Here is a 25,232-nt window from a genome sequence, read left to right on the forward strand (position 1 = left end):
ACCAGGCCAGATTTTTCAACAGGCTCAGCAGGCCCAGGGGGCCAGCCACGATGTCTGCATCACCAGGGGCGACAGCCACACACCACCCTGCAGAATCAGCCGCCCCATCAGGGGATACCCTGAGGCTCGCTGGCAGCTCCTCTGGGGGTGATGCCATGTGTCATGACCCCAGTAGCCATGGCCCGAACCACAGGCTGGCAGGTATGCCTGTGAGGGCAAGTCTTTACCACAGGAAGCCACACACATGTCCCAAAGCTGTCAACAGCTCCAGACTCAGGCCAAGTTGTAGTCCTTCACACCCACCACAGAGGCCAGGGCTGCAGCTGTCCCCAGGTCCAAGCCGCAGCCTCTACGGACTCAGCCTGTTGAGACCCACGCGAGCTCCAGGCGTGACGCTCATCCCTTTCTCAGCAAGCACCTGTCTGCCTTAGGTTTGGCCTCCTACATATTTGTGGCTTTACCATCTTACAAGTCATTGCCTTTATTATCTACTAGATATCTGGCACCTCTAATATTTTGAATTCATCTAGTTCAAAATGGAATTTTCAGTAAAGCTATTTTGCTTGCAAACAGTGGTGACACTGGAGAATGAACATGCTTTACTCCTCAGATTTGAACATTGAAAAGCCTTCCTCCAGTGGCTAACAGCAACTCCTCACCTAACCACGAGATGGCGCTGCGGGCATTGTGTGCTGAGCCCAGGAGATCCCTGCCCGGGAGACAAAGAACTAGGAAGAGGTGTGGCCCCTATGCAGCCATGCCCGGAGCCTGGTTACCATCAAAACACTGGGAGAAGTGGAACTGAATAGGTGACTGGGGAAAGGATCACCCTGTCTGTGGCTCCACCACACACACGCACGAGGAGCGACAGCTCCCAGGGGCCACCTGAGTGCCCGCACCGCTCATGGCTAGGATGCTGCCTTTCCCCAAGCCAAGCTCTCTCCATAGCTCTTCACTGGGTGACCCCAGGCCCCACCATCACCTTTAATGCATAGGACGATGACAGCGCTCCTAACAGACAAAGTGGAGCCTGAGAGGCTGAAACACAGGCTCTGCAGCCAGGGGCAGCTCACCAGACTTCACACCCACACAGAACACAACCATACAGAACAGAGAGACCTGACTGCTCCCAGGCAAGCTGACCCTGCTGGCACAGAGAGAAGGCGACAGCCTGCAGGACACCCTACCTTTCAGGTGGACAACAAGAGTGGCCAAGACAGCCATATGCAGGACCATAAAACAAAGGTTCAATACATTTAAAAGGACTGAATCATCTAAAGTGTATTCCCCAGCCGTGGTAGAATTAGAAATCAGAAAATCACAACAGCAGTACACAACAAAAACAGAACTCAAGCCACATCAGCAATAGAAATTGTTTTCCACTAGTCACAAAGGTAAAAGGAAACAAGTGAAATCACTTTAATATTTTTATTTAGCCATACACCCAAAATACTCATTTGAACATTAAGCAACATTAAAAAACAAGCTATTTACACTTTTTCAATCTATGTTGTCTTCAAACTCCAGTATGTTACAGCTCACAGCACATCTCAGTTTGGGTCAGCCCCGCTTCAAGTCAACAGTGACACAGTGAACCCCACAGTTCCACACAGCGAGCAAACATGTTAATGGCTTTCAATACCCACCCTTTACCAAGTTAGTTTTTTCTAAGAAAAAAAAGTAACACTGAGACAGACCTAGACATTTGAGTATTTTCTTTCTTTTTCTTTATACAGAAGGATGTTAACCCACTAAGGGAGGCTGCTAACTTGTCTCCCAACACTTGCTCCCTTCACTCGTCCACTTTGGGAGTGGGCCACACACGCCCACCCCCGCTCTCAAGTGGGCCCACCCCCGCTCTCAAGTGGGCCCACCCCCCAAGGGCTGCGGGCTACTTCAGTGCCGCCAACACCACCTCCCTCTGCTTCCCTGCACGTGCCAGTAACACACAGGTCTTGTGCCTGCTGGCGGCTTAGCCCCCCTCTTCACATTCTGGAATTCATGGGGCATCCTGTCACCCACTTATGCTTCAATGTTATCCAAGGGCTTTCGGTTGCTATTTTTATGAAGAGTAAAAACAAACCCAAGAAATCCCTAACAAGGAAAATCCAAACTCCCCAAGACACACTAGCTGTCACTGTCTTCCCAGAATCTGACATTATAAAATACATTCCTGATGAAAATGAAATCTTTAAGAGGAATACTACTTTCTGAATACCCTTCCTTGGCCTTGTATCTGACAGCAATGTGGAATAAAGGAGACACAAAGAAATGATGCAGGATAATGAAGGATGAGGCACCAAGGAAACACTTCTGACGAAACCAGGAGGCCAGGCAGACAGATGAAGCGGACGGAGCCCAAGCCAGCCAGGCACCAGGGACCACAGCTCGATGAACACAGTCTGAGTGAGACACGGTGCACATCCTAGGGCTCCCAGAGACACATGAAGCAGACCCTGCCTGGGCACACAGAAGCTATTACTAGGATTAAAATCAGTGCAAACAACTGCCGCATTCTTTCAGGTTAGGAAAATCTGAGCCTTGACACTGATTTTGTAAAACAATGGCAACTCCGAAGTCACCAAATCACAAAACTGCTACAAAACCACAAAATTGCAAAAAAAAAAAAAAAAAAAAAAAAAAAAAAACAATGGCAATCAAAATCCATGGTCCACTCCAAAATCAGCCTTTGACCTGCTTTGTGCTGCTCTAACACAACCCCCAACAAGAGATAAATTATAAAGAACGGGAATTTATTCCCTAGTTTTGGAGGCCAGGAAGTCCAAGGCCCACATCTGCTAAGGGCATTCATGCTGGTCACCCCATGGCGTAGATGGAGGGCAAGGGGCAGGACGAGGGCCCCAACCTCTCCGGCCACCACACCTGCTCTCTTGCTAACAACCAGTGTACTCTGAGGGCAGCCTGAGCTCCTCTTTGGGTCTCATCCCTCAACAGTGCTGCGGTGGGAACTCAAGGACCCAACTCGTGCCACAGCACCAGAAGACCTGCGAATATGGCATGATCACAGTAAACTAGTCAGAAATTACAAAACTCAATGGAGTAGACCATTAAGATATAAGACTCTCTAAATGTACAGAAATATAAAATCCAACAGGTTGGCAAGATAGCTCAGCAAACTAAGCACCTGCTTAGGCAAGCACAGGGACGGGGTTTGATCCTCATGCCAGGCTGGCCCCACCCCCAGGTGCATTTAGCCAGCCACCGAGACCAGGTGTGGTGGCACACCCTTGTAATGCCAGCTCTGGGGAGGCTGAAAACAGGAGGGTCACTACAAGTCCAAGCTGCAGAGTGAGACTCTGTACCGAATACATTAAATTAAAAAAAAAAAAAAAAAATCCAAGATACATGCCAGGCACAGTGGCACATGCATGCCATCCAAAAGCTGCTACACAAAAACTGAGGCAGGAGGACTACACTTCCAGACCGAGGCCACCCTGGGCGACTCACCAAGGGGGGGGGGGGGCCCTGGTTGAACCCCCAGTACCACAAAAGCAAACGCGACTTCGGAGTAGTCTTCCTCACGAACTGTGCAGACAGATGCATTATACAGTACGTAACAGCACCAAGGTAGACAATGCCAAGGCTCCACACAAATGAAATAAGAGAGACAACTGTAACAATTTAAAATAACACTATTCTATAGAGTTTATAACCAAAACAATTAAATTTGCACAACGTAATTCAATCAGTTGATAAATACACATTCACATCTGCCATGTACAAATTGAATTAACTTAAGTTTTAAACACCCACGGAACACATTTTATAGATGCTAGGTTCCGCCAGGCATCGTGGCACATGCCTGTAATCCCACCACTAGGGAGGCTGGGGCAGGAGGATCACTGAGAATTCAACACGATCCTGGACCATGGAGCAAGACCCTGTTTCAAAACACCTTCCCCCCCAAAAAAGAAAAAACAAAGATGTTAAGCCCCCAAAATCTCAACAAATTCTAAAAAATAAAAATTATATAAATTGCATTTTCTCTCCACAACCTAAAAATCCTACAAGTAGGAAAAAAAAAAATTAAGATAGGGTCCTGCTATGTAGTCCAGGCTGGCCTTGAACTCTCTTATGTAGCCCAGGCTGGCCTCAAACTCACAGTGATCCCCCTGCCTCAGCCTCCCAAGTGCTGGGATTATAGATAAGAGCATCACCACGCTCAGCAGCAAAAAGGGGGGAAAAAACCTGTTTTAAAACCAAACCATAGAGAACTTTTTGTTTCTTTGGTCTGGGCATAGAACTCCACCTTGCACTTGCCAGGCAGGCACTTAAATCTCTGAGCTATCTCCCCAGGCCCAGAAAATTTTCAAATATTCTTAAATTATTGAACTAAAATGTTAAAGATAATGAAAAACTTAGAAAACAAAGACACCATACATCAAAAGAACTGAGATGCCAACATTTTTAGCTTAAAGGTAACTAAAAAGCCTTCAATAGTCATTTGCATATAAATGGAAAATATGCAATCACACTCAAAAGTGAGAGAAAAAAATCTAAAGAAAATAACTATAGGGCCAGCCAGAAGATAGCTCAGCAGATTAAAGCGTCTGCATGGGGCCCGGGGTCAGGGGATAAATACCATGCCAAGTGCCGCCCCCGCCCCTGGGGTGCGGCTGCGACTAAGACTCGGCATGGTGGCTCACGCCTGGAATCCTAGCGCTGAGGAAACTGAAAACAGGAGGATCACTACAGAGTCCAAACTGTGTAGTGAGACCCTGTAGACTCTGTACTAAATACACACACACAAAGAAAGTAAAGATTATTATTTTAAATCACACAAAAAGAATCATAATTGGTAAGATACTAGTTTTCTGGTGGGAAGAACTTTTAACAAGAGTAATCAAAAAATAAAAAATGGTAGAGCTAGAACAAAGTAAGTTTCAAATATGGAAAATTTAACTGAAAATTTTTACTACAATTTTCTATGAAAATTAAATTTCAACAAGATAAAAATACTAGAATACAAATTACATACTTAAATTTAGTAAATAATAAAATGAGAAACACATTTTAAAACAAAATCTTAAAGTTTAAAAATGGGTAAGTCATGAAAGAAGTTGATAATTATCAAATCATTTCCAAACAGAGCTCTAAACCTGAAAGTTTTACAAGCACAACCTTTCAGTCTTTCATGGAACAAACCAGCCCCCTTACAATAACTGCTTAGTGTACAGAAAAATACACAGTCATTCCATTTACTTTGTGGAGCTTGCAAAATCCCAATGTTACAATTTGTACAATAGCCGGAAAGACGGCTCCACTCATATGAAAATGTAAACTTCTACATAACATTAAGACAGACAAGCCAAATCCTGCAACACCAGCCGGAGGTCACGTTCACGGACTCGTGACTCCTGGGAAGGGGCGCTGGGCAGCTCAAATCCAGAGCCACTGCAATGTATTTTTTCTTTAACTTTATTCATTAGAATTTCAGCACTATGTCCAGTTTCTCTTGATCAGGTTCACTTTCCAATCTAAGTCACTGAGACTTGAATGCAGCTTTCAGAACCAGCGCCGCCGTGCACGGAATGCCTCGTGTATGGAGCACCTCCCAGGAGGGCTCAGCAGTCCCCACACAGGCCGGGCGGGTGCTGACGAGGTGCACGGCTCTGCAGGACACACAAAGGATGGGTGGCATCTGTCTGCAGGGACAGTGGTGCTACGGTGTGACAAAAGCATAAGCAGTTTATGATGCATTGAGACTCCACTTTTAAAGCTAAAATTTTGGTGAATTTCTTTAGATATACTATGCACATTATTTTTTTCAAATTTTGAGAACAACACAGATTTATTATTAGATCAACTATTTTAAGCCTATGTAAGTTTATATAAAATGCAAAAAAAAATTGGTACTTTTCTTTAAAAAATGAATATAACTAGTTCCACAAGTAGAGATGGCTTAATATCAAAAAATCTATTACTGTGAGTCACCACCACACCAACCAGGAAAAGCCCAGCAGATGTCCCAAAGGAGTGCTTGACAAGATCCCAGAGCCATCTCTAATCCAAACTCTGTAAAAACTAAAAAGATACAATACACCTTTCTAGATAACTCGAAATTGTCAATTTAAAAGTAAAACACAATGGACATTCCAATTAAAACCACAAAACAAGATCTACCATCAGTGTTATCTAACATGGTACCAAACACAGGCCAACAAAACATGCAGTGAAAATACAACTATTAAAAGAAATATTAGGGGCCCACCAGATAGCTCAGCGGACAAAAGTGCCTGCTTAGGCAGGCGCAGGGAGTGGGGCTCAATCCCTGGTGTGAACTGCCAGCCCTGCCCCAAGGGCACACTGAGATGGCAACCGGGACTGGGCGTGGTGGCACACACCCATAATCCCAGTGCCTGAGTGGCTGAAAACAGGAGGATCACTAGGAGTCCAATCTGTGTAGTGACACCGTGTACTAAACACTTAAAAAAAAAAAAAAAATATGAAAACAAAATTGAGAAAATTAAAAAATAAAATACCAGAAGATACCAGTGAATGTCCTAGAAAATGCAGGAGAAATTGCTAGAACAAACTGGATGCTGCAGTCCTCTGCTTTGAAGGCTCTCACAGGGCTCCATCTTAATGAACATCATCTCCAACACTCATTCCAACAGACTATGAATCCCTCAAAGCAGGAAGCAAGCCTACTTGATTCACTGTCCATCTCTAAGAATCTGGCAAAGGGTATATCCATTCAATAAATACCTGTTTATTAAATAGATAAACCAGGGAATGAGTTAACCCCTCCTCTCCCCCCCGTAGTCTCTAATATTTTGAAACCAGTCAAGCTTTTTTGGTGAATCCAACACATCATCAGCCCATTATGAGCTTGGAAGCAGCTGACAGGACACTAAATTCCCTTTTACAGGAATTTTTATATAAAACTAATTTCTCCACATCATCTTTTTTCCCCTACTTCTATTCATTCTTCAATTTCTGTCCTTGTTAAAGAAATCTGATGACCTTGTTGAAAAAACTTCCAATTGGCTTGGTCAAAAAAGTGCTCACAAGAAAATAACAAGAAAAATTAAATCTCTTATGTTATAATCCATGAACTGTGTAAGTAGCCAGAAGAGAATAAACCCTTCCTAAAGCAATACTAAAGACAAACCCGAAGGCTATCCTGGCAGTGCAGAGAGAAGGCTGCTCTGTGCTGAAGCCACAGGAGCCACTAGACACGGTCACCCCGCAGTCACCCCAGAGTGACTCACGAAGCCACAGAGCACACAGAGCCTGATTTGCGGGCACTCTGAGCATCTACAAACAGAAAGCTATGTTCATACTTGTTACATTCTGTTTTTATTCAAGGGTTTACTCACAGGCACTACTTTAGAGTCAGACTTTTTAAATTAAAGACCAAAACTAAAAAAAAAAATCTTGGAAATATGACACTAGTGAAAAAAATGATCATCTTAATAATTTAAACCTCATCTGTCCTTTGGAGTTAGATGTCATTTAACACAGGGTATGTATGATCAAGACCATTTAAAATCAAACCCAAAACCACAGTGAGTCAATTTGTCACAAAGATAACCATCAGTGTCTGCCACATGAGGAAACCCAGCAGCTCATTTGCCTGTGACAGGATGGACGCTGCATTTCAGAACTTTGACTCTAGGGTCTCCTTCTCCAGCAGTAAATCAGCATATCTCTGCTGAAGCTCCTTCTCTCTTTCCTGCTGTCTCTGCACATCTTCTTTTAGACACTAGAAGAGATAGGAACATTCAAGGATTAGTTCATAGGTAAGTATACTAAAAATTACTGCATCTTCTTTGAAAGAGCTGCACTCATTCATAATTCTTAAGAGACAGATATTCCCCAGAGAAAACAGAGCACTCCTGCTGTGATACAGTCCTGCAGCCCCTCTCTGCTCTGGTCCTACGTTACTTCCTTGTAAAACCTCTGCTGCCACTCCTGTCCCATCACTATCCCTAAGTGCTGACCACCTGTAACCAGGCAGAGGCTCTTGCACCCTAAGTTATCACACAAAGGACACTGCTTTGGTGTCCCTTAAAAAGAGACATGAATGGGATGAAATTAGGCTCCAGGGGGACAAACGACAAGAGCTGCCAACTCTACCCCACCACTGTATCTTGAAACAGTATGAAAACGGGTACTGGAAGGCCTGTGACCATCATCTGGTCGACCCAAGACACACGTGGAAAAGGCCTGCCAGATCCCCTGCTGAGATGGTCTGTGAGGGACCAGGGAGTGCCGTGCTTCCAACAGCTCTTCTGCTAAACCAGGCTGCAGAGAAAAACTCCATGTTACCTCCAGCCTCCGGGGAATGGCAGAATCTTCATGTTTCTTGAGTTCTTCAAAAGTGCGCAGCTCCAAGTGCGCCTGCTCAATCTGGTCCCACAGATCATTCAGCTGCTTCATGAGCCCCATGGCACGCGACTGGTAGCCCCCAAGCAAAATTTTCATCTTCTTTTCCATCTTTGCCGCCCTCTTGGCTTCTGTCGTCATGTGACCCCTGTTTATCTGCGGAAGAGGTTACATCAACATCCATGAAGAAAGCGGATTATTAAATACAAGAGCTAAGAAGGCACCTCTGGTACATCTATGTGCCTCAAAGCAGAACAAGCCAGAGCTCGTTACAGCACAACTATTAAAACACAACTTCTAAGTTGTACTTCTAAGAAGGGCTTACCCTGTGTATACCAGTTTCTACACAAATTAATCCCAAATAATCCATATGACTTCACCCATGATTCAACTGCCAAAGCAGGTTTTGAGATTCACAGTAGGAAAAAACTTTTGTTTGGTCTGGGGAAATAGCTCAGTGGCCCAGCCCCTGCCTGGCAAGTGCAAGGTCCTGAGTTTGATGCCTGATACCAAAACAAAAACAAAATTTGTCTACTTTTTGAAAATAACTTCTACTACCCGTCACCTGTAGAATTTCTGGACTGGCAGCAACATATCACTATTGTTCACTATCTCAAAACTGCACTTCTATATTCTACATCTAGCCCATTTTTAATAGGTGAACAATATTCCATCCAATTAACATACTACAGCTTAGGAGCATCGAGATAGCCCAGTGGACTAAGGGCCTCGTTAGGCAAGCACAGCGACTGAGGCCCAATTGCCAGCCCCACCCCAGGGGGAGCAGGGGGTTAGCCAGCCATCAAGGCCAGAGTGTGGTGGCACATGCCTGTAATCCCAGCACTGGAGAAGCTGACAACAGGAAGATCACTGAGTCCGAGCTGCGCAGTGACTCCCTGTACCGAATACATAAAAACTAAATAAATAAAATACTACAGTTTAGACCAAGCGTAACTCCTTCAATCTACCAAATTACCAGATCCTAAATCTGCCAGAAAACCTAAAAGGGGAGGGCCAAGGAGATAGCTCAGGGGCATGAGCACATGCCCAGCAAGCGTAAGGTCACAAGTTTCATTCTTGGTACCAAAAAATAAAATAGGAAAAAAAATCTATATTATATTTGGTAAGAATTTTTTTTTTTTTGGCGGAACCAGGGATTGAACTTAGGCCCTTGTGCTTGCCAGGGAAGCGCTTATCCCACTAAACCAACCCCCGGCCCCTTTATTTTTATTTTTTGATAAGAATTTTTTTAAAACACTGAAGAGTGAAAAAATAACACAAAATTAAGAGAAATGCTGGCTCTCCTATTAAATATATGCACTGAACACAAAGTGGCTATCTTCTCAGATCACTCCTAAATTACAGAATAAGAATTTTAAAATGTACAAATTCTCTAAACAACAAGAGAAAAAATTAACAGAAGCACTGGCCAAATCCTGGGGCCTGTGATCTCCTGCGCAGGAGGGAGCCCCACTAGAAGGCAGCTGAGTCCCTGGGGCCACGTCCCACACCCCAAGACAGCCGCACTTCCCCTCTTGAAGGGAACAGCAAAAGCCTGCTCTCAACACACGCTACTTAGGATTATAGAGCCTTAGGAATAATTATTAACTATGTTAATTTCTTTGTGTCTGTGGGCATCCCCCCAAAACTGACTCCTTTAAATGACTTATATAAGCAACCAAAATCAGGTAGGACAACCTATACGCAAATGGCACCCTGTAACGTGTACCAATACAAAATAATGTATCTAAGAGCACTCTGTAACAAAGGAGATAGTGTGATAATGTAAACACCTCTTTTGGGGGTGGGTGTCATAGTAAATGGAGGACAGCAGTATACAAATAAAGAGATACGGTTCCATGGAGAAAATCATCAAATACAAAATGACAACATAAAAACCATACCTAGCACATTCTGTATATGTGTAAGAAAAAAAATATAATCACCAAAATATACAGCTTCCCATAACTGAAATGTCCACTTCAATGGGTAACATTCAATTTCAAAACAGAGGTTCAACAACTACTGTTAGAATACATATGAATGCAAAAAAAAAAAAAAAAAATTAAACGCCCATCATTTAAAATGTAACGTATGATATACTTCTACTAGAAAAGGTAAACTTCATATGTACCCAGTTTAGTTTATTAAAAGTCAAAGCCGGGGCTGGGGAGATAGCTCAATGGAGTAAAGGCTTGCCTGGCCAAAAAAAAAAAAAAAAAAAGCAGTCAGATTATTTTAGGCCGGGGAGATGGCTCAGTAGAATAAGTGCTTGCCTGGCAAGCACAAGGGCCTGAGTTCAATCCCTGGTTTTGCAAAAAAAAAAAAAAAGTTTAATCATTAAAAAAAAAAAAAGTCAAAGCCACATAAGCTATGGGACAACAGTACTGCATATGCAGTAATGTGCCTTAGCAAAATGAAACGGGTCTAAAGTAAAGCTCCTTTGAAACCATTTATTGAGCACTTTATAAAAGCTTTTATTCTTCTGCAATTTAAAGAATAAATCTATGTAAATTATAACATCCCATAAAAGAGCCATTTCCCACTACTACGTACTAAATCAAAGTTCCATGCCTCACACATCCTCTAAGAGGGTCAGTGAACATTGGGGCAGGCAGCTGCATGGTGCGCAATCTCTTCTCCCCACTCCACCCCTACACCACACCTAACTGTTCTCAGCTGATGCAGGTTACTTAATCTCTGGGTTTCACTCTTTCCAACAGTTTAAACAGCAGATGCTATTACAAGTTATTACCAAGGTGAAATTGGAAAACAAATGTTAGCTCAGAGCTGGGGAGATAGCTGTGGGGCCTAAGCAGCTGCCTGGTCAAGCATAAGGACCAGAGTTCGACGTCCAGTACCACGTATCGTGCTGGCCTGGAACCCTGGGCACACCATGCCAGCCCCAAAACCGGGCATGGTGGTGCACACCTATAATTCTAGCACTGGGGAGGCTGAAACAGGAGGATCATTACAAGTCTGCGTAGCTAGACCCTGTATGAAATAAAAGAATGAATAAAAACAAATGTTAGCCTGAACTGTAACAACTAGTGTTTTACAGATACTACGAGTTCAACCACTTTGTTCTCTGACAATGAGGGGTGAAAGATAACATTTTAAAACTTCTTTAAAGTCCATCCTTAATAAAAGACTACATCAACCTCTCCTGGTAATGAAGGAAAAGCAGCTCTTCCTTAGTGTACGCCCTCTGAGAACAGCAGATCAGCAGCACACACTGGACCTCTGTCCTACAATGTAAGTAACAGGTTCTGGCTCTAGTATGAACTGAATTATTACCATGGTCATCTAATATGGCCTTACAACAACAGCTGATCTTCCCAGAGACCACCTTCCCTCTTCTTCTCCAATCCAGCCCAGGGTGCAATATCCTTTCATCTTTCCCACCACCAAAGGAAAGATCCCAATCAGCTCCTCAGATATTTCTAAACATCCCCTTCAAACTGCACCCCTAGCAAAAGTTCACAAAGCCACAGCTTTCTGTGTCTCAGGCCAGAGGATTTGCCTGCCCCATCTGCCCTGCTCCTCTCTATGTCTTTGGAGTTAGTAAAAGCTTCTTTTATCTTTCCTACCTCCTTACTGCACTGCTGGAAAACCTGTGAGTAAGATTTTCAGAACAAAGACTGCATCACACTCCCTGGGCCTTGAGGCAAAGTGCCCTTGTACAAGGACCCAGCCATCTCTTCCGCAGGCTACGCCCTAAAGAGGTGAAAAAATCCACACAAAACTCGTACCAAACTTTTGTAACACTATATCTAACAGACAAAAGGTGGGACACCCCAAACACCCATTAACAAAAGTGGATAAAACAAAATGCTATTATCCATACAATAGCATATTCCTCAGTCATTAAAAAAAGAAATTACTAACACAAAGTGTGATGTGGTAAGCCTTAAAAACATTGTTAAATCAAAGAATCCTGTCACAAAATACATTACATGATTCCACATCTGTGAAATGTCCTGAAAAAGCAAATCTACAGTACACAAAGTAGATTAATGGGGGCCAACCAGATAGCTCAGGGGATTAAAGTGCCTGTTTGGGCAGAAGCTGGGACCTGAGTTCAATCTCCAGGGTGCTGTGCTGGCCCCACCCCCAGGGCACCCCAAAAGGGCAATTGAGACTGGGCATGGCAGCACCTGCCTGTAATCCCAGGGGCTCAAAATAGAAGAATCACTATGAGTCCGATCTGTGTAGTGAGACCCCATTGACCCTGTACTAAATACATTAAAAAGATAAATTAAAAATATTTTTTTTAAAAGTAGATTAATGGTTGCCTAGAGCTGAACAATCTAGGGGAACAGACAGTGACTGCACACAGGCACAGTAGTTCTTTCTGGGGTGATGAACACAGCTACAAACTCATGTTAAATATCCCAATCACATGCAAATTCAAATACACAGCTAAGGATCTTCAGGGCACAGAATTTCAAATTAATAAAGTATTTTCAAAATTAGTCAAATTATCAATTTCTCAAGTTAAGATGACTAAATTATCTTTATGACACTGCATGGGCATTTGACTCCCCATGTGATGTAACAGCTTAGTATCATTGTCCAAAGAAACTAATTAGTTGTCAAAGTACATTTCATATTATTAACATTGTGTCAGGAATCACCTCACCTCTTATAGTTCAGTCATTTACTGTCCCAAAACTGCCAGGGATTTTCAAACTCCACAGTTGTTTCAATTTGTTACAAACAATTACACTTCATCTAGATCAATCCTATTAAGTCTTCTGGCTAAGATTCCAAGCAAACATAGAAAGCAGTATATATAAAAATAAACTTAATTACCGGAAAAATAATTTAGCTAAATATAAAAAGTTAGTCATAAGACATAAAAGATAGCTTTCAATATTCAATTTTAGTCACCTTAAGCCTTCTGATTATTAAAATGTGAAGAAAGGTGCTGGCATGCTTTATACAATGCTAAACCTAGAGCTGCTCAATATACTTTAAAACGGGGGGGGGGGGGAGAGGCCATAGTCTCTAGTCTATTTCAAGCCAATAAATCTTAAGCATGAAACAAATATGCGTGCAAGGGGCAGAAATACCTTAAATCAGCTCTTAAGGCCCCACTAACACCACACATGCACATACACACACAGTTAAGTGCAGGAATATAGATAGAACCTTATGAGATAAAGCATGAAGAAAATCAGGCTCTATTTAACCATATTTTTAAAGTCCTTAAAAAATAAATTTAAAAACCTTTAGATACTATTAGCAAGCAAATGCTCTAAAGGACAATACTTTTTAAAAGATTATATCCTCTCCTACAGTCCATTTACCAAAAGTTCTCCCACAAAGTGCTTTTTAAACCACTATGTCTTAGAGCTTATCAAAAATACTTTCAAATGCTACTCAACTCTGCATACAGAACAAATCTACAGCCACACCACTCTGAGCACACCAAATCTTGTCTGTATGTAGGACATTACTAACCTGAAATGCAGGATAGGCTAGCTTGAAATCTGAGATGCTCCAAAAGCCACATTTTTAGCAACTATAAGGCCGTAAGTGGAAAATCCCACACCTAAACCTCATTTGAAAAGCTACAGTCAAAATGAGTAAAGCTATTTAAAATACTGTAAAGTCATTTTCAGGCCATATGTTCAAGGGGGACAAGAGACATAAGTAAGTACAAAGATACCTTATTATATATCCACAAATACTCTACAATCTCAATCTGAAATGCTGCTGATCCCAATTAAGGAGGATCATGGTAACTGGCTGGAAGGGCACCTGGGAGATTAATACACCGCACTTGCAGGCATGTCTGAGGACTCATGCAGGTGTGGCTTAGGGCTATATCTGGTCTCCCACTCTCCTTCTCTGGAGTCATCATGCTCCTCCTGCACCAACCCCTGACCCATCCGATCCCTGACTAAAGGAGGGAGCTTTCTCCACACATCTTTCTTCTACCATGTTCTTCTTTGGCATCAGATGACCATGGACTGAAACCTCCCAAAACTGCAAGCCAAGATAAACCTCTGCTGCTTTAATTTATGGGTGTCAGGTATCTGATCCCAACAAGAAGGCTGACAAAACATACACATTTTGGATAAAGTACACTCAACCTCCTGTCCTCGTAAATATACTTCAGTCCCCTTAGACAGCTGACAAAGTCAGCAGCGGAGCTAGTGAAGCCAGGCACCAAGACCAGATCTCACGGACTCCCTGCTTAACCTCATCTGCCCTTTGTTCCTGAGGTTAGCAGATGAACTGTGTGTTCTCTCATTACTGAGTTTGAGGATGGGAAATAGGGCTCCAGGGCAGCTGCCCCCAAGTCTGCTCACTGCGTAGTACGTCAGGAACTCACCTGTGCTCTTGGGAGCTGCAGAACTGAAAAGTATCTCCCCATAAGGCAACAAGGCTCAGATGTGCATGTCTACCAGCCTGCAACTGCCCACCTTCCACACAAACCACCCCGAGGTCAGCCTCCAGCTAAGATGGCCTTTGGACAAGAGTCCTCTATCTTCTTGCCACGTGGCTTTTCAGATGAGGCCGCCTTTCCTGCCTCATCATTTCATCTTAATTGGCAGCTGGTAGAGTGAGCAGCCAGACTTGCACCCATCACCCCTGAGAACAAATGTTTTGTTGCAATAAACAGACAAGTCTTTCAAATATGGCTCTGATGGGGGAGTAGAAAGGCCACTACTGTGCTCTAAGTACATATCAGCACAAAATTTCTAATGATCTTAAGTAAAATAAAGTTCACTATTACCATATACATTAGGAATTTAAGGTAGACCAACATGTGACACAAAACTCACTGCATCCAATGAGAAGGTAAAATCCAATCCAAAGCAGTAGACACAAATATATTTAATGTATAAATGTGAGGGGGCCAAGACTGACAAATTTCATGCATCATAATTCTATTCATGATATGCTACCCGGGGAGACTCGTACAACATGAGCGGCTACGACCTGCTGACTTCAGCCGCTGGGATGATACATGATGAATCACTGCAAGACATGCCCCAAGAGTCTTGTTTGGGGCATGTTTGAAAATTCCTGGATTTTCTTCATCCAACTCCAATATCTACCATAAAAACTAATCATTTTATTAACTTAAGGCCATATACTACCAACTCTCAAATGTCAACATACAATAATAATGGACATTAAAATTTACATGTAAACCATTTCAACACACTAAAATGTACCCAAGAAATCTTATTCTACAATGATATAAAATCAATTTATTATAGCCAAAAACATTCAACAAAACTTACAGAATACAAAAACTTAACCCCTCTTCATTCAAGTTAAAAGTATCTTCTCGATACCTCATCATATCAAAGCAAGTATCATCCAATTACATTTAGTCAGAGGGTAAAGACACCTGTACAAACATGCAAAGGAAATTCCATGTATACATGATGTTTGTTAGAGTCTCCCCACCACAAGAGAGTAAGCACAGGACTTCACATTCACACTTTCATTAGATAAAACCTATCACCTGCAACAAATGTACAGATACACACATCTGAGACCAATAGACTAGGTCAAGTGACTTGTCCTAGACCAGAGATGCTCAGTGATGAAGCTATGGCACCTTGTCCTGCTATGAGCCCAACACCTCAGGGTACAACTCAGCTAACAGGACACATCTTCCATAACCTCCCAACAAGCAAGCATGCCTGAAGAAATTCAAATTAAGTTGGACTGAACAGCTTAATTTCCAAAGCAGCACCCGGAAAAACAAATTATCTGATAATACGTGCAAACGAGACCTTCATTAGGGAATCTGCCCATCATTCCTTCCCAGACACAGTCATTAACCTATTTATGTTCCCCCTTAGTGAGAATTTCATCTCACACTTGACAAAAGCTTTTACTTTCTTCAGCTTATATATAAAATTCCCAATTCTTTCATTCTTAAGCTATAAGACTACAGGAAAATATCTCTACAAAAAACTTCACAGGAGGAAAAAAGTTACACTTGAGAACTTTTTATAGGGCAAAATTTAGCTGTTTAAATTATTCAAGTTTCACCAAAGCTAATATCTGCAACAGACTAAGTGAGAGCAAGTGATCCGGTTTTCTCTTAAGAACTCCTGTGTACAGTATTATGCTAGTAAATGAAAAAGTATATGATGACTCCAATTTAGTTTTAATTACTTTCTCCCTTCATCTACTCACTGAAAGAAAGGTAAAGGCTGTACATTCAAAAAAATGTTCGAGGTGACAGTACCTGGGTAGTAGGCATCTCCTATATTTTTTCAATTTCTTTCAAATTTTCTACAAAGCACGGCTATTATTTTTAGAAAAAAAAGCCTACAAATGTTATTTTTTAAATGCATAGATGAAAAACTGTCTCAAAAAGACTGGCCAGAGAGCAGTGGAAAAGTGATGGTCCCCAGGAGAGGAATCAGTGGGCCCATGAGTGTTTCCTCCGGTCATTACAAAAGGGGGCTGTATAAGACTTATAAAAGTGTAATTGTGACTTTCAAGCTCACTGAGCTTGTTAGGGTTACCAAGCCTGAGAAATTCCAAAATAAACACATTCTCCTTGGGCCTCCAGTGCTGTCTTCAGCAAGAGACTGCTAGGGAAGTTCAGAACATTCGGAGCATCCCTCACTGAAAGACTTGCTTGGGGGCCCAAAATATTACCAGAGACCACTGTACACTCAAGGTTAAGACTATCCGGAATACTTGCTCTTGGCAGCTCCACTTGCTGGCCATCCTTCAGTCACAGGACCCTGAAAGCAGACTAGGGTCTGTGCATGCCTCTCCTTTCACCTCTGTGCACCTCACCAGACAAGGTTGCCAGGGAGCTTGCTCTCTGCTGAGCTGCAGGGGCAAGGGAGTTAACGGTGCCTGCATCTATCAGGAAGCAGCCATCAGACGCCATTCCTGGCCAGCACGCTAATCAGCAAGGCCTGGCTACTACCGTCCTCCCCAGGACACATACTGAGGGAGCACCTGCTCCTGCAGTGGTAGGAAGGGAAACGTGCACTATCCAGATTAAGACCAGCGAAGCCCAAACAACAAGCAGTCCGGGCACCAGGCACCAGGCAATCTCTGGGAAGGCTCTCAGCATTCACCGAAAACAACCAGAACCTCTACTGCTGCCCTCGGGTCCCAGGTCACGGGTCACGTAGAACAGAGCCCAGGAGAGAGGATTCCACAGACTGGGAACACCATCCCTCCCACAGCAGGCCTGCCACAAGGGAGTAAGCACAGGATCCACACAGAGGATGCGACTCGCTCCACCCACCCCGCCTACTTGTTTCCCCCTCACTCTCATTTCACTTTCCAGCATTAGAGAAATTTGTCTGTGTGTAAAAATCACCAGCTTTATAATGAAATCACTGAGAAAATGGGATTCATTGTGCAGCTAAGTTTGCTGAATCATAACCCTCAGGAAAGTCGGGTCCTCAGAAGAGATTTATGAAAACACTGCAAAGGATTTTAAATGTGTTATCTGTGTTAAATTACTTTATTCCCAGTAAGTCAGTGTTACATAATGTTTCTTAACCACCTTGACTATGCCAGTAAAATGCAAGGAGACGTATTACTTCTGGACTCAGCTTCTACCTCTAAGGAAAGCTTTCCATTTTTATAGCTAATATGACAAAATCCACTTTTCAGCCAAGCTTCCTCAACACAGAAGTTTAGATACTATTTCAAATGCTATTAAATTTAATGGCAGGCCTAAGTTCAGACTTTTCATTTGACTTCTGTACCTACTGGAAATTATTTCACTTAAAATAATTATGTCTTCAGATGATTTCCTATTTCCACTTAAAAGTGGAAACAAATTACAACACTTCAAATTCTATTTGCATTTCCCAAATACAGAAGTGACTCATTTATCCAGCACCATCAGAAAATGAGATTCTCCACATTGGGCATTTTCCAGATAACTGCCACCACTGAGAGCCCAGCGCACTCTGTCCTGTCCCAGCTTCGTACTCACAGCTTAGAGCAGTGTCTGGGACACAGAACACACTCATTAACACCCTCTGAACATAAGAGTACATAGAAAGAAAGTTCTTTTACTTTTTAACCAATCGATGCAAATTTTCCCACAATGAGTTACATCCACCCATTTTTTGGAGGGGACAGAGGTTGAGACAGGGTCTTGCTTTGTAGTTCCAGTTGACCTTGAACTCCTGGCAATCCTCCTGTCTCAGTATCCCAAGTAATGGGACTAAACACATGTACCACCACACCCATCGCCAGTCACCCCTTCTTTTATAAGAAAGAAAAAGAAAAGACACTAAACAGAAATTAAGCCTTTCTTACTCCTCTGAGGGCTCTACTCCCCTACTGAACACCTGCTGTGCCCCAGAAACCATCAAGAGCCCAGACCTGGACTGCAGTGCTCACAGGCCCTCCACACCGCGCTCTCAGCTTTCCCTTCCCAGAGCACAGCTGTCATTTCTTCTTTCCACGCTGCCCCTGTACACACACAGTCTGGCAAGGGTCTGAGTGAATTGTTCCTCTAAAGCAGAATAAAATGCATGGACTTGGTTACGATTCAAGTCCTTTCCAGCTACTTCTGACCTGTGACTACAGTCTGTTTTTAACAGACCTCCTACGTGCATGCGCATGCGCACACACACACACACACACGCACACATCCTCTATGCCACCCTACATAAAACCTGAGAATGGTTCTACTAGTTATAAATGAGCATCTTAAAGATTTTCATTTAAGTACTGAGCTTCAAATATTAATCACAAAGAACAGCTCAATGACTGGCTCCAATATAAACCTCAGGGCATATTTTTTTAATCCATTTAGGAGCCATCAGCCACGACAGAGCTGGATTTCATCTTGCCTGATGGGCTGTGATCGGGCCACAAATTAGACTCACTGTTCCAAAGTTCATGGCAGCAAAAGTCAAACACACTGGCAGCCACGGTGTGCTGTGCGTGCCCAGAAAGGCCATCTCCCTCAACCCAAAGTGGAAAGGATAATTTAAGTACAGCATTTAGTTTATACAATATAACTGAAGTTCCTTCCCCACAACAAACTTTGAATAATGTTTATAATTTAGCAATCAACTGAAATGATGAAAGAATTACCACAAACGAAATAAAATATTTATGTATTTCAAACCAGTAAAACCGAATCTTCAAAAGCTAAGAGAAACCTTGTTCTGAATCAGGGATAGATACAAATAAAATGGGGAATTTGTTTATTCAGATCTTTGAGTTGCTTTTCTTCTTAAAGATTTAATGAACTTTCATTTGAAACAAGCTTATTTTACTAAATTCAAGGATTTGATTAAGTATTCCTTAAAAGTAACTAGCTGGGTAAACAATGGAGCAAGTTATCCAGGAGTCAAGAAGAGAAAAATTACTTCAGACTGTTTTACGAATATTCTTCCAAAATCACCAATCCTTCAACAAAAATAGTTCAACGGAAGATTTCAGTTCCTGGTACTGCACTGAACAAAGAGAACCACATGTTTTTAATGGTTGCTCATAAACGACCCAAATAAATCTCCAAAAGAACAGCCGTGGTTCTTTCTGCATTTTTCCCTTCAAAACTCACAAGGCCAATTCAACACAGAAATAAAAATTACTGTACTTTATGGCACCACTCACTTTGTGACACATTTATTTGCTGTTGTGAAAGCTAGTGCCTCAACAAAGTAAATGAGATTTAGAGAAAAAAATTTTTATTTGAAACAGCACAAAATGTCCTTGCTATTTGTGGCAGAAAGTTTACCCACCTCGAATGAGATTTTCAAACTATGAGACCTAAGTATTTGCATATAAATGTTACAAGGAGGCTTTCCAAATAGCTTTCTAATCAATTAGGAGGCTGACCTTAGATCAGAATTACACTGCTAACTAGCACTTAAAAGAAATGCAGTCTGCAAACACGACACACAACTTAAAACCTCCCCCAACTAACTCAGAATAAAACAGAGCAACAGCACACCCTGCTGGAAGTTGCTAATATAGCTAGCAGAAGCAGCAGCCCTGAATTTAAGATTTCACCAAGATGAGAAATACTTTAGAAGCACAGATCCCCCACTTACTGAAAAGTGGGGTTCACAGGTACTATCAGGTGCCTATACATGCAGTCTTAAAGATTAAGACTTAGAATAACAAGTTAAAAGATACTGCTCTATTCTTCTTGTTTCTCCTGCAGCACACAGCCCGTCACCCCAAGTGATTCACTATACTAAATTTAATATAAATACAAATATTTTTAAATCTGTTTTCTGCAAAGAAAAAGTGGTAAGAACATAAAAGAGGAAACTAAAGCCATTTTCTACATAGAACTGTGTGAAGTATCTCTTCTTCCCATCCCAATCTGGCCTCAGAAACATCACTAAAGACCACCATTAAGAATCCACAAGTGAGCCTGGTGGTCTGTGAACCACAATTTACATGCCACTGGCAAAACGCCTACACATTCTGGCGTTCAAAACATGCAGACAGTATTAAGAAACCACATGCCATGAAACTGCATCTAGAATGTGAAATCACAGAAGCTATCATCTGGTAATCCAGCTCCACCCTTTCTAACATAAGTCCACCAGTCAGAACACAGACAAGTACTAAAAACACACACGCGTTCTCTACCTACAGAAAGAAAAGCCCTCAGTCCCACTGAGCATTCTCCTTAAAGAGACTGCTGTGGGTGACTCCTGAGTGTCACTCAGAGGCTCCTCTTTCCCACCTATGAAATGCCCAAGCAAGGCCAAGGAAAAGCAAGCACTTCAGTGTACTTCCCCTCAAGAACTCAAGGCAGTAACCACCTCACATCTATTTTACTTAAGTTGCTGCCAGTGGTATTACTTCGTTCATAACTTCAACAAAGGTACATAGGAATTAGAGCTATAAAATGATACCAACCTCCAGCCTTTTTTCAAGCGATTCAATCCGGTCCTTTTTGCTAGCTAGATTGGCACGTGTGTAGCGGCTCTGCCCAGGAAGATACAAAACTTGACTGTAGCATTCTTCCCACACCTGGTTATAAGCTTCACTGGAGAGTTCACCATGGCTCATTCCTTGTTTGACCACTTCCATCTCCTGCACCAGAATGTCCTGGGCCTGTTCATAAAAACAATTTCAGTAAGTTTAAACATAAAAAATACTTGCCATCACCAGAGGGCTTCAAAAGTCAGTTTCTGTCCTCCTTGGCCAAAGTTAAAGAATTCTAGTTGGTTGATTTCTGTCAGGGCTTGGGACTGGAGACAGCTAAGTCAAATGAATTAAAAAGCTTATCATACAGTTGGCATAGACTAATTTTAAAAGGCAAGCATCCATGTTTCTCCAAGAGTACAAACATTTTTTTGCTTCTGCTCGCTGTAATAGTAGCTATAGTATTTCTCATTTATATATTGTGTTCAAGTTCTACTTCCACTATTTCCAAAGATCATAACCATCTTACAAGGAACCAATATGGCAACCTCATCTCAAAGCCAGTGGCTCAGTAAGATTAAACATTTTATTCCAGATCACAGCACTGGAACAAGCAAGCAGGCAAGGTAGGACACGAGCCCAGCCGTGCCAGCGTTTGGGTGGGCTCCAAATGCTCCGCCACTCCGTCCCAGCCCCATGTTCACAACCACATGGCACAGAAAAGGGGCCCAGGCATCCTTATAACACAGCCTTTTTTTCCCATTCTGAAGGAACACCCCTGAGGGAACAAGAATAAAGGCACAAACCAGATAATCATGGACCAAACGCCAGACTGAGCTCACACCTAAAGAACCTTAGTTCCAACACAGCTTACCATATAGATGGCTCTGAATGGCTTAAATTATCTGGGCCCATTTTTCAGTTGGAAAAACAAGAATGCCTACCTAATACATCTGTCATTAGGATAAGTATACACGGTACACCTAAGAACCCTGCCTCATACCAGACAGAGCTCCATGAGCAAACACATACCCCTCTCTCCCAGTCCTCAGATCATGGTCAGAAACACTGGACCATCTCTGTGCCTTAGAGAAGGCTTCTATTCTTTCTAGTAACACTATAAAATGAACACATCAAAAAACATGAGTTTGAAGTCAGCCTGGGCTACATAGTGAGACCCTGTGTCAAAGAGCCAAACAACATAACACAAACATGAGATATGACCAACAACCGAAACGGTTAACAGAAGGTCATTTCAACAGAAAATAAAAACTAGATACTTTTAGTATTACCTCTTAAGAGAAATAATACAAACCTATTTTAATGTGCTTGGTAAAAATCCAAAACTATTCAAAGAGAAATGATATTTCATTTTAAAACTGTATACAGTAAAAATTTTTTAAGTTCAGCTCTTGTCATCAGGAGACAATGGGCCAAGTTATCTTTAGGGAATAAGAACAAGAAATCTGCTTCAAATTCTTTTGGGAACAAAGACAAATAAAAACAGAAAAATAAAATACTGGAGAATATTTAACATTATTTGTTTCAACTAATCCCAAAGCAGTACTTAGAATTATTATCTTCAAAACCTGTATTAGAATTTCTCCCCTCAAGACCTCTAGAAGCAACAATGTGATCCTTGTTCCAAGTTGCCATACACTCAAGACATCTGAGAAAATTTATTTCCTAAATTCCTTCTTCTCCTCATATTTTCACTCTAAAGAGTGGGAACTATGCAAGTATTGACTTCGGAGCCTGGGTCTCCACTCAGTGATTAACGGGCCTGCCAGGGTCGGCACTCAGCAGATGTCAGCTTCCCTATCCCACTCACTAAAAAAGGAAGCTCAAAGGTGCCCAGAAATCCAAGGGGCAAGATGTTGAGATATAAATCTAAACCTCCTCCCTTTCTGCACTGTCTCAAAATCCTCTAATAAATATGAATGACTTGTGCAATAAGGAGCACAGAAAGTACGACTTAAGAGAGGGGCAAGGGGAGCTCAAGCAAGAGAGACGACAGCGGGAAGCAGCCTGCAGTGCCCGCCCACCAGGCACGCAAGGACTCCACCACCACAACCCCAAGCCAAATGCAGCACAAAGACACCAGAGCCTGGCTGACTTGGAAATTTACTCTTCACAGCCCTGGGCGCTGCGGAAGTCCAAGACAATCAATCATCTGGAAAATAGCATGGCAGAGGACATCACCCTAGAGAAGTCACCCGTTCCAGGGATAACATCCACCTGGGGCACAGAGCCCGAGCTCTAACCACCTTCTGAATGATCAGGTGCCCCCTCTTGTACTGTTATGGGGCAATTAAATTTCAACCTGAGTTTTACAAGACACACTCAAACCATAATAGCTTCCGACTAGAAGCTATCCATATTTTCTTGTACTACTGCAGATGTTTCTACTCATAATCACAGCTGCCTGCTCGTCAAGCAGAATGCGTGAGATGTACACAGGGGAAGACGCAGAACACAGACTACAGACTGCATGAGAAGTTTCTTCTTCATTGTGCAAAAAAGCATACATGAAAATCATGAGAAAAGTAAATTCTGTAAAAAGTATTTTCTTTCTTTGAACTGGTGAGCAGTTCAATGTGTTAATATGTGTAATGCTGACAGTCACCAACTGATACTTTGACTGTTCAATGTTACCACGGTGCGAGGGTGCTATGCACCCAGTACTTGGAATTCTGACCCTTGCACAGGCTGTCAACAGGCAGCACAACGAACTCTCGTGAGAGGCTGGGCACCAGCTCCTGCCGGCCTTGCCGACCTCCTTCAGAGTGCTGTGCTGCCATGAGATGTGGCAAGTCAGGGAGAGAAAAACGCATTTCCAAAGTATTGTTTTCAACTTATAGCGGGTTATCAGGACATAATGCATCATAAGCCAAAGGGTTTCTGTAAATTCTTGATTTTCCTTATAGTCTAAGTAAGTGAGCTTTAAGTATTAAAGGATTCCATTTTATCCTGAGATAGCAGAGCTGAAAACAGAAAATGGTAATTGCTGCAACTGTCACCCAAACCAACAATGCACATGAACCCGGAACACCTTGCCACCAGTCTATCTGATAAACATGGACATGAAGAAATTTAAAGCCTGTCTTTGTACACGCTTAGGATGAACATTTAGCTCTTAAGCACATGCTTGTGCTGCCCGAGTGCTAATGTGCCAACATAGATTCATGCTTGCCCACGACACACACAGCACCTAACAGACGCTTAAATCTCTCAACAGAAGTACCTGTCCTCAATCATACCTTTTTCAGCTCTTCTTTGCTGAACTTTTCATAAGGATTATGTTCCAGATAGGTGATGTGCTCTGAGTTATTGGTACCGAATCCTATGGTTTTTCCTTTCTTATTTCCAGAAGGTTCATAGGGGTGATGTAGAAGGTCATAATGAAGCATTGTAATCATTTCTTTTTTGATTAATTCTTCACTTTTCTGTAAATCTGTTAGAGGTGGTTCTACATTTAATGGTCTTAGAATAGTTTCATTTACCTAAAATTTTAAAACAAGTACAATTAACAAATATACCACTGCAACATACTACTGTTATTGCTTTTCTTAAAACTTTAAGTCTCAGTTTTAGGACTGGGGAGATAGCTCTACAGTATAAGTACTTGCTTGGCAAGCACAGATTCTAGGTTCGATCTCCAGTACCAAAACAAAAATAAGCAGTTTCACATTTTCAAAAGTTATTTTAGCTTCCTTCTAAAATTGTTACAAGGATCAGTACCTAATAATTACATCCATCATGCAGAGTTGGTGTTTGCACCCAACATACCTTAGTTCTTTGTACCATTCTCCCTCCCTCTGTCTCTTGCTCTTTCCCTTCCCTTTTGCAAAAGATCTGTCTCCCTCGTTTCCTAGTATCTTTTATTTTCAGTTCATTTTAAGGACTGGATTGGGAACTGCTTTCCTATATTCCATAGAGCAGATAAAATTTTATTTTATGGTCTTTAAGAGCAATGTAAGAAGCATTAATAATATAAAAAGAAATTTGAAGCCAGG

The 25,232-nt window shown here is 42.1% G+C and overlaps 1 protein-coding gene across 2 annotated transcripts in view; it reads right to left on the minus strand.

Moving 5' to 3' along the window:
• Positions 1 to 4,745: 4,745 nt before the first annotated feature.
• Cdc5l (cell division cycle 5 like) overlaps positions 4,746 to 25,232 on the minus strand; it is a 49,231-nt gene continuing 28,744 nt past the window's right edge. Inside the window, exons 13-17 of one of the 2 annotated variants that reach the window (XM_023719441.1) lie at positions 24,477 to 24,719; positions 21,208 to 21,405; positions 8,296 to 8,508; positions 7,601 to 7,729; positions 4,746 to 5,683 (exon numbers count right to left, since the gene is read on the minus strand). In XM_023719441.1, coding sequence (XP_023575209.1) covers positions 7,625 to 7,729; positions 8,296 to 8,508; positions 21,208 to 21,405; positions 24,477 to 24,719 — 759 coding nt within the window. In that variant the 3' untranslated portion in view covers positions 4,746 to 5,683; positions 7,601 to 7,624. Of the gene's footprint in view, positions 5,684 to 7,314; positions 7,730 to 8,295; positions 8,509 to 21,207; positions 21,406 to 24,476; positions 24,720 to 25,232 lie in introns of those variants that run through there. The other variant, XM_004624101.1, reaches the window with a different exon arrangement.

This window comes from Octodon degus, unplaced genomic scaffold, assembly GCF_000260255.1.
Source record: "Octodon degus isolate 3935 unplaced genomic scaffold, OctDeg1.0 scaffold00005, whole genome shotgun sequence".
Taxonomy (NCBI): domain Eukaryota; kingdom Metazoa; phylum Chordata; class Mammalia; order Rodentia; family Octodontidae; genus Octodon; species Octodon degus.